General features: G+C 37.9%; 1 protein-coding gene across 6 annotated transcripts in view; it reads right to left on the bottom strand.

Moving 5' to 3' along the window:
- Window positions 1-3,367: 3,367 nt before the first annotated feature.
- trip12 (thyroid hormone receptor interactor 12) overlaps window positions 3,368-9,310 on the bottom strand; it is a 75,494-nt gene continuing 69,551 nt past the window's right edge. For all 6 annotated transcript variants that reach the window (XM_016474421.1, XM_016474426.1, XM_016474427.1 and 3 more), the window contains 9 exons: window positions 9,097-9,195; window positions 8,673-8,787; window positions 8,381-8,535; window positions 7,456-7,620; window positions 7,187-7,351; window positions 6,983-7,096; window positions 5,319-5,413; window positions 4,791-4,894; window positions 3,368-4,704 (listed from right to left, as the gene is read on the bottom strand). In XM_016474421.1, the coding sequence (XP_016329907.1) occupies window positions 4,508-4,704; window positions 4,791-4,894; window positions 5,319-5,413; window positions 6,983-7,096; window positions 7,187-7,351; window positions 7,456-7,620; window positions 8,381-8,535; window positions 8,673-8,787; window positions 9,097-9,195 (1,209 nt within the window). In that variant the 3' untranslated portion in view covers window positions 3,368-4,507. The remainder of the gene's footprint in view (window positions 4,705-4,790; window positions 4,895-5,318; window positions 5,414-6,982; window positions 7,097-7,186; window positions 7,352-7,455; window positions 7,621-8,380; window positions 8,536-8,672; window positions 8,788-9,096; window positions 9,196-9,310) is intronic.

Below are 9,310 nucleotides of genomic sequence, written 5' to 3'. Positions count from 1 at the left end.
TATATACATATATATATACATATATATATATATATATATATATATATATATATATGAAGGCATAGAAAATGTTTTAGAAATCCATTTTAATGTTACATTTATATATGAATTTTCTTTTTAAACCAAGCACTGGGTTTAAAGTCCATGTATAAACAATATTTATTTTGTTACCATATAAATGAGATTGTTATAACTCATAGAAATCTGTCTCACAGTTCATGTCAATGTGAGAAAACACATTTTGACTGATTGATTCACCGTTATAAAACTATACATTTCAAAGTATTATATAAAACTAAATATAGTTATTCTTGGTTTATCATTTCCCTAAACTAAAACACTCACATTGAGATACTAATTTATGGTTTACTATATTTATAATTAAATCTATAATAAACTTACTATTAAGCTCTATAAACTTACAGAGAAAAATGGATACAAATAAGATGAAAATATGTAAGCTGGTGTATGTATTAAGGGAGTTTTAATACAGAAAAATAACATTAAAATAATTTGTGAATCAATCTTATTTGTTGAAAAACTTAGTTTTACCAGGTTTTTCTCTAGCTGTTCACAGGACTGGACAATGAAAACAGATGAACAATGCATTTTGATTATGTTGATTACAAACTATGCACAGCTCAAACACTGTTGTCACATTTCTGCTGTATTTATATCTAGCTGATTTGTAATTTGATTGCAAATATGCTATTTTTTCCTATTCAAATAAAAGGCAATGCTATGTAAATATAATCTCCTATAGTAGTGCAGTAACTAATTCTCAGTAACACAGACACAATCACAGTGGCACATTAGCGGGATTAGTGATTTATTCATTTTGTTTCTTGCCTGAATGAGAATAAACACACTGACATCCAAGGCTTCCGGTTGGATGTTTCTGTGTAAACAGGATTCGGGACAGAAACCAAAAGATGTCTGGCGGCCTCATCTGTCCGTGAAAAGAAAACGGATTTCCCACCAGTACCTTTGGATGACGGCTTGGAATTAAATGATTAATTTTAATAAAACTGAACAAACATTGTATTTAACACAAGTGACCTGACTGTCAAGTAAATAACATTTCATTATTGTGATTTGTGAGTGACTTTAACTAAATTCAGTCGCACCAGCTGGCATATTTTAGCTATGTGCTAGACTTTACACCTGCTAGAATATTAATTTAGATGCAATGTAAAGATTGCTTGTATTTAGTCCAAAATATCTTGGTCATGGTATGTTTCAACGTTTACGAAACTCTTAAAATACCCAAAGGTTGCGGGTTCGAGTCTCAGGTCCGGCAGGGATTGTAGGTGGGGGGAGTGAATGTACAGCACTCTCTTCCACCTTCAATACCACGACTGAGGTGCCCGAACCCCCAACTGCTCCCCGGGCGCCCACTGCTCCAGGTGTGTGTTCACAGTGTGTGTGTGCGCACTAAGGATGGGTTAAATGCAGAGCACTAATTCCTAGTATGTGTAACCATACTTGGCCACGTCACGTCACTTTTTCTACCAAGGGTCTACATTTGGACACATCTAGACCCATTTAAGTACTGCTTGTACTTTACTTTTTTTAGTGAAAAAGTCCATGCCCCGTCGTCTCCGCACATCAAAATCTACAGCCATTTGTTTACAAGCATTTAGATTGTTTCTTGTAAAAGGTTCTTGAGCTGTGCTTATTTCTCTCCTGATTCAGAAAAGATGACTGGAGAACGCAATATTACGAATAAAGGAATCAGCAGCTTAAGATCAACTGACTTGATGGATTTATTACAAACATGCAGCTTGTAGATTATTGTGCCGTTTTGATCAGCTGTTTGGACTCTCATTCCGACGGCACCCATTCACTGCAGAGTATCCATTGGAGGGCAAGTGATAGAATGCTACAGTAAATTTATGTTTTGATAAAAATAAACTAATTTACGGTACATCTTGGATGGCCTGAGGGTGAGTACATTTTCAGAAAATAAGTCGTGCCAATTTCATCAATCAAGAGACTTTTCCAAGTAGGTCTAACAGGAAATTGAAAAACCAGGTCATTGAAATTCACTAATCAAATGTAAAATAATGCAAAGTCACTGTATAAATTACATCTAAATGAATCCTTGTTAAAGTTGTTAGCTTATTTTGCTCCACGCAAACTTGATCTTTGCGAGTGCTGTGCATGTGAAAACATAACACAAGTCAACATTCCTCCCAAATTTGCAATGTGCTTTCCCACCAGAATAAAAGCTCTATGGTTGAACGTTTCAAAGCAAATAAATGAAGACAGCCATAAATATTTGCACTGTAATCTTAATGTTGTTGTTAATACTTAATTTTAACAGTACAATAATATTAATACAAAAATGTACTATATTGTACAGCAAAAACAGTAATATGTAACCCTGGAGCACAAAACCAGTCTTAAGTCGCTGGGGTATATTTGTAGCAATAGCTAAAAATACATTGTATGGGTCAAAATTATTGATTTTTCTTTTATGCCAAAAATCATTAGGATATTAAGTAAAGATCATGTTCTGTGAAGATATTTTGTAAATGTCCTACTGTAAATATATTAAAACTTAATTGTTGATTAGTAATATGCATTGCTAAGAACTTAATTTGGACAACTTTAAAGGTGATTTTCTCAATCTTTTGATTTTTTTGCACCTTCAGATTCCAGATTTTCCAGATTGCTGTATCTTGTCCAAATATTGTCCTAACAAACCATACATCAATGGAAAGCTTATTTATTCAGCTTTCAGATGATGTATAAATCTCAATTTCGAAAAATTGACCCTTATGACTGGTTTTGTGGTCCAGGGTCACATATTAGTTACTACCTGATGCTTTTGTTGGCATTTCAAATGCACACCCTCCCCAAATAAGCACACAAGCCAATATTCATAGCTCAAATACAGCAAATGAATTGCATTTCTGTCATATCTGTAACTAGCTAAATTATTTAATCAGGGTACTTTAACTCATATACTGCTCATTCAGTATCATACACTTCACTGACTAAAGGCAACTACTCATTTGCTTTTGACCCTTGACTATGTTCATTTTAGACTTTAACCAACACCAGCACAGACTGAGTCAAACAATTACTTTATTTATGTTCAGGTAAAAACATGAACCTGATGCAGCAAATTATTGCAGATCTTAGAAACCAGCACATGAACAATGAGGACAGGAGAGCGCACAGCAGCACCTCCTCCTGGCCACAGACTGCAGAGCACACCACGGTTTGTTCCAAGCCAGCAGTGCAAAAATAAACTACAGCAAGAGGAAAAAAAGAAACAATAGAAAATTAAACAAAAAAGCAGACAATCCCACCTCAAACCGGGTGTGAAAACTGCATATAAACTTTATTTTAATGAACTTTTTTTTTTTTCTGAAATGCTATCTGGCCATGAAACCATAAAATAAGACCAGCCAATTCTTTTAAATGAATTTCTTGTGCTCAGCTACATTACGGGAATAAAGCCCGGCTTCACCAGCCAAGCAACTTCAGCAGGCCCATCGTTAAGACCTCAAGTCCCCAGAAGTCCAGCAGAGGCACACTACTATAACCATATAGGAGTCTATTCATCCAACACAATGGAAACATCTTTTCAACATGGAGCTGACACTTTATGTGAAATGTCGGCCAGAAAACAATTTCAACTTGGGTTAAAAAAAACAAAACAAACCAAAATAATAATAATAATTATAATAATAATAATAATATAATAAAGATACTACACTTCCAACACTACCCGCATTCAACCAACTGGAACTCTCTTACACATTCAAAATTCTCTCAAATAAAAAGGAGACAAGAGAAATTAAACAAAGCGAAACCAAAATGTAACAAGACGTTCGGGGGTATAATACAGAACAGAGGGGAAACTGGGCAGGAGAGCACACAGCTATTCTATCAAACGTGTCGAATAAGCAAAATCTGCAAATGTTTGTCTGTACAAATGATCTTTGGAGCTATAGGAACCCTCGCCGACTTGATGGATGCCCCCTCCCTAACAGGAACACACAGTGAAGATGTCATTCACCAGGAGAAAAAAAAAAAAACATCCCTTTTTTTCTTGATACATCAGACAGCAACGCAAGTTTTAAAATGTCACCCAGATTTTCTCCTCTTTTTTTCGGCTTGAACATCTCTCAACTACTGATATATTTTATAATCTGCTCTGAAGTTTCGTTTCTTTCAAAAAAATGTTTTCTTCCGTTTTTGTTTTTTTTTTATCTGGCGAGTCGCATAACACCCTTTCCTCCTGGTCAGGAGTCAAAAGGAAGTCTCTTATGTTCTATCGTTTAGTTTCTGCAAGCTGCTTTTCTTTAAACAAGTAGGCTGTACATATTTTGCCTCAGTGTCGGTGTTTGTTTAAAAAAAAAAAACGGAAAGAAAAAGGGCAGGAAAAAATGAAAGAGGAAGAGGAACTCTAAAGGAAGAAGTCACGATTTGTGTGGTTCTGCAGTGAGTTGATTAAAGGCCATTTTGAGTGAGAGGGTGCATGAGGGTGAGATCAAGACAGATGGAAAGACTGCTGGCCCTCGCGCGCAGCAATCAACAGTTTCTCGCGCATGATCTCGATGCTGGAGTAATCCGGCAGTTTCAGGTAGTTCACACACGTCATCACCGACGGAAGGAAGTCATCCGGGTTCTCCGTCGACTCGAACGTCTTCCGAACGATGGTGAGGGGAGGGTTTAAACTCCGGAATCCTGAGAAGAAAACAAAGATGGAGGCCACGTTATCTGAGAATATCTCCCTGACGACTGATGCTCTGTGGATTGAAATGGTTCCTCACCTCCGACAGGAAGTCTGGGGCTGCCTGTGACAAACTGCAGGAAAAGTCTCTGCTGCTCTGCATCAAAACTGCTCAGCACCTCAAACAGGAACCGCACTGCACGGCTACAGACACAACAAAATCTGTCATTTATACAGCCAGGGATGTTACTCAAGAGTTCGTGAGACGCGTGATTACACAGAAAGAATACACTACACAACCTGAAAATCTGTTCACATTTTAAAACACAACTAAACACTTTAGTTACAGAGAGAACTGGTCATCATACACTAAGGATCTCACACTACCAGACATCAAGTCATTGAAAATGCAAACTTGCACAAAAGCAATGCTAGGAGACAAATGAAATGAAAATAATGTTTTGTACTATCAGCTCAAAATATGAAACGTGTCTGATGCCCTCTGGCTGGATAGAACCAATGGCTTTGACTATGGTCATCTAGCATCAACTAGCGTTGAGTCCTTCAGACTGCAAACCAGGGCAAAATCCCATAGTGTATTCAGGCCTATGCAGGCATGAGTGTATACCTGTCATGTGTGTAGCCGTGGTCCGGTCTGCAGCACTCTATTAGTGTCTTCACATCCCAGGACTCCGACTTACTGCCACATAACAACTGATCCAGCTGTAAATGGAGAGCACATCAAAAAAAAAGATTAAACTAGATACACATTTCATTGTAAAACCACCAGTTAAAAAGGTCACGCATAGCATATTTTTTCCCTGAGGTGAACTTACAGTGTTAGAAAGTACAATGCTACAACGTTAAAAAGTAACTCTGCAAACCATTGTTATTTTAGTATTATTTATATATTATAGTATTTATTTTTATTTTCTGTTTTTAATTTAAGCAATTTATGTGCTTTTTTAATATTTCTATTTAGCTTTATTTTTTATTTCAGTTTCAGTTCGTCAATTTAGTACTTCAGCTTATTTTATTTCAGTTAGTTGCCAATGCAATATTTCGTTTTAAGCTTACATTTTTCATCTAATATTTATATATATGTATTTTAGTTCTATTTCAATTCCTTGAAATATCAGGTTTCAAAATCATTCTGACGGTACACTGACTTCTACTAAGGTGTTTCTTTCTCACAGTCCAACCCCAAACATTTGTTCTTACAATATGCAAGTTTGGTAAGCGCGTATGAAATTCACAAAAAAAGGCAGATTGCTTTACGGCAACAAAAAATGCACTTGTACAGCTATTCAGTGTAATTATGACCGTGACATTGAGAGCTCACATTGCTTAAAAAATGACAGCTCCAGCGATTATAAGGTAAGAGCATTCTTTGATTGCTTTCTGTATATAATTAAATCAGAATTTGATTAATTGCATATTTTCTTGATACTAAGAAGTTGACAATTTAGTCACTGGCTTCAGTTACAAACGCATAAATGGCAATTAATGGTTTTGTAGGGCTGGGTATCGAGTTCGATACTTTTTAGGCACCGACCGTATTGCCTCGATACCATCGAGTATCGAAAAACGTCTCGTCGTTCGGTACCAAATTTCGATACCTAAGGGGTTAATCTCATCAGCGTCAGTGAGCCAATAAGCCTGCAGCAATAGCTGGTGTGTTCGACTAGAAGAGGTGCGACGCAGATCGATCAGTGTTTGACATCCGCGAGAGCGATTCGAAAGCGCACGGAGCAGTCTGCTCTCTTTAGCTCTCGTGGTACTGTAATACACCGATCGGTCTGCACAGTCGGTCCGCTGTGTGTTTTGGCCGTAGCCTAATAGATGTGTAAACTGAAGACTATTTGAGCTTTATTAAAATTATTTTGCACCGATTTATTGTGTTGGTTACATTTTGTTCCTTTGTGCAGTGGCTCAGGAGATGAGTCTTTGAGTTTTTATAAACATCAAACAAGCTGAAAAATAAAACCAAAGTTTTTTTTTGTAGATAATGTAATCTTGTTAAAATTGATATCGAAAAAAGTATCGTTCAGGAACCGGTATTGAAGTCAAGGTATCGGTATCGGACATTTTTGAACGATACCCAGCCCTATGGTTTTGTGACAAAGACTGTTAACTGTACACAGTTCTTACATATCAAAACAATGTCTACTTATGTGTAAAAAGTTTAGGCAAAGTTTGAATTCTCCATTCATGACACCTTTGGCACACCATTGTGGCACCTTCAGTGCTTGGTCTTTAAAACTGAATGACTAAACTGTTGAAAGCCCTCACCTCTTCAGGATAGAAGTACTGCAGGTGATGCAGAGGGAAGACAGACTCAAATCCTTCCCTAAACGACTCAAACTGCCGAGAGACGCCCTCATTGAGTGTCCAGTAGACCACCAACTACAGACAGACGGAACAAGAGGCGGTGAAGTAAGAGCGGTTTATTCAGGCTATACAAATGATGACGTGTCAGGTTATTCAGTCCCCTACTCTGAGGTATTCCTCCAGGTTGTGAATGGTGACTGGCACGTCTTTGCCCCCTTTCTTCAACTCGATGTTTGGGAATCCAGGCAGAGTGAAGTCCAGGCCCAGATCTTCCACCGAGCAGCCGTTCATGTTGAGACTCTCCAAGGCCTGCTGTAGGGTCTCCCGTGTCTGACAAATACAGACAGTTACAATACAAAAAAAAAGTCCAGGTGTTGGTTGGTTTTGAATGTTTCATGTCTCCATGTGTTACGTAGTTAGCGGCCAGTGCTCACATGTGATCGGTCCTGCTCTATTCTCTTCTTCTGGCGGATGATGTCCTCCAGGTGCTGGATGGATTTGGCGACGCCAGGATCAATGTTGACCAGGTCATGAGAGCTGACGGAGGACTCGTGCCTCAGCATCCACTTATAGAATGGAAAACCTAGAGGCAAGTCCAACTAGAGACAAAAAAAAAACCACCTCAATTAACAAGATTCAATGACATGATATTCTCTTGTTGTGTCTGGAGATATTAAACGATTGGGAAAAACAAACTGAGCTTAATTCCAAAAAAACTGCCAGAGAGCGTTCTGTACAAACCAAAACCAGAGCAGGAGCTAATGCTGCGTGTGTGTTTGTGTGTGTGTTGCAGTGATGATATTAGTTATCGTATGACTATTTTACCAGCAGAAGAGGAAGGTGTCATGGTGTCATTTTCACTGCATGATGAACATGGTCAAAAGACTACACAATAATATTATTGCTATTATCTATAGAAGTTTGGAAAAAACAATGTCACTCAAATTCATCTTTACGTTTTATCACACTTTAAATACGAGTGTAGGAAGGCAGAGAGCGAGTTTGTGACCATAACTGCACAAAAGCATACAAAAAGTAAATTTTTGTCTGTTTTATGATGGGTGGCAACCAGCATTAAGGTGCAATACTGCCATCTACTATGTTGGAGTGTCAAGCAGATTGTTACTAGAACTTGTGTAGTTTTCACATATCAATATTTCATTTTTTGTTTAGTACCATGGCTGTCGTTGATTCCAGTATATTGGATCACCCCTAATTTAAAAGCATAAATGTAAAAAATATTCTGAGATTGTAATGAACAACTTTAAAAGGCTGAAATATATATGAAAAAAACTTTTTAGTTTTAGTTGTTTTTTTTTTTTTAATGTATTCAAGTCATTTTGTCATAAGTAAACGTACCAATCTGAAGTCCATGATCGCTTTAGCCATCAGTTTTCCAAGAAAACGGAACTTCATTTTGATCTTGGCGATGTGAGCTGGTTTGGTAGTTCGTCCAAACGGTACAGCAAACAACCCTCTGGAACTGAACATATACTTGGTACCCTCCTGCCTTCCTGCTCAGAGACAGACAGAGTGTGTGTGAGGGAGAGAGAGAGACAGACAGAAGAAACAAGCTTAGTGAACAGCATTAGAATGCTATTTGTGTTACACTGGAAACCGTGCTCAAAATTGACAAATATATGACAGTTACCTTTAGGGTTGGAGAGAGTGACTTCCTCTCCTCTCCAAAGACCCAAATCGGCCCTCTGCAACTCCTGAGACACCAGAGCATAGAACTCTTGCGTAGGTCCGAGGCCTGTTCCCACCTGAGACACAGAGAGAAGTCAGGCATAAATCAAACAAGACTGACAGAAAAGTGGACTCTGAGCAGAAACAGATAGACTTGTTTAAAATTGCACTGGCTGAAACACACAGACTCCATGGGCTAGTGAAATAACAGTGGTGGCAAACAGTCAGTATGTTTATAGCGAGCTACCAGAACAACACCACATCCTCAGGGCCTCCTGTTTGTTACTGTAACACAGTAACGCAAGAACACAAACCACACGGTTGAAATGCACTGGCCAAGAATTTGTGTAGATTATGTTTCTGGCCTAATCGTCAGTCATGCATACCTCGTTCTCGTATTGAATTTCCAGCATAGCTCTGGAACTCCCGAGGTCTTGCATTACAGACTCTGCTTGCTTCAAGAGCTCATCACGGTTTATCGTTCTCTATACATACAAAACAACGAATAAGAGAATGTTAGAAAGTTGTTTGTGAATACATACCTCTGCTATGGCATATATGAAGCAATTACAGCATGCAAATGCTTAAACAGGAATTTTA

The sequence above is a fragment of the Sinocyclocheilus anshuiensis genome, unplaced genomic scaffold (genome assembly GCF_001515605.1).
Source record: "Sinocyclocheilus anshuiensis isolate Anshui unplaced genomic scaffold, SAMN03320099.WGS_v1.1 scaffold1980, whole genome shotgun sequence".
In the NCBI taxonomy this organism is placed as follows: Eukaryota; Metazoa; Chordata; class Actinopteri; order Cypriniformes; family Cyprinidae; genus Sinocyclocheilus; species Sinocyclocheilus anshuiensis.
Note: the sequence above shows the minus strand (reverse complement) of the source record. Positions and strands in the feature narration are given on the sequence as shown.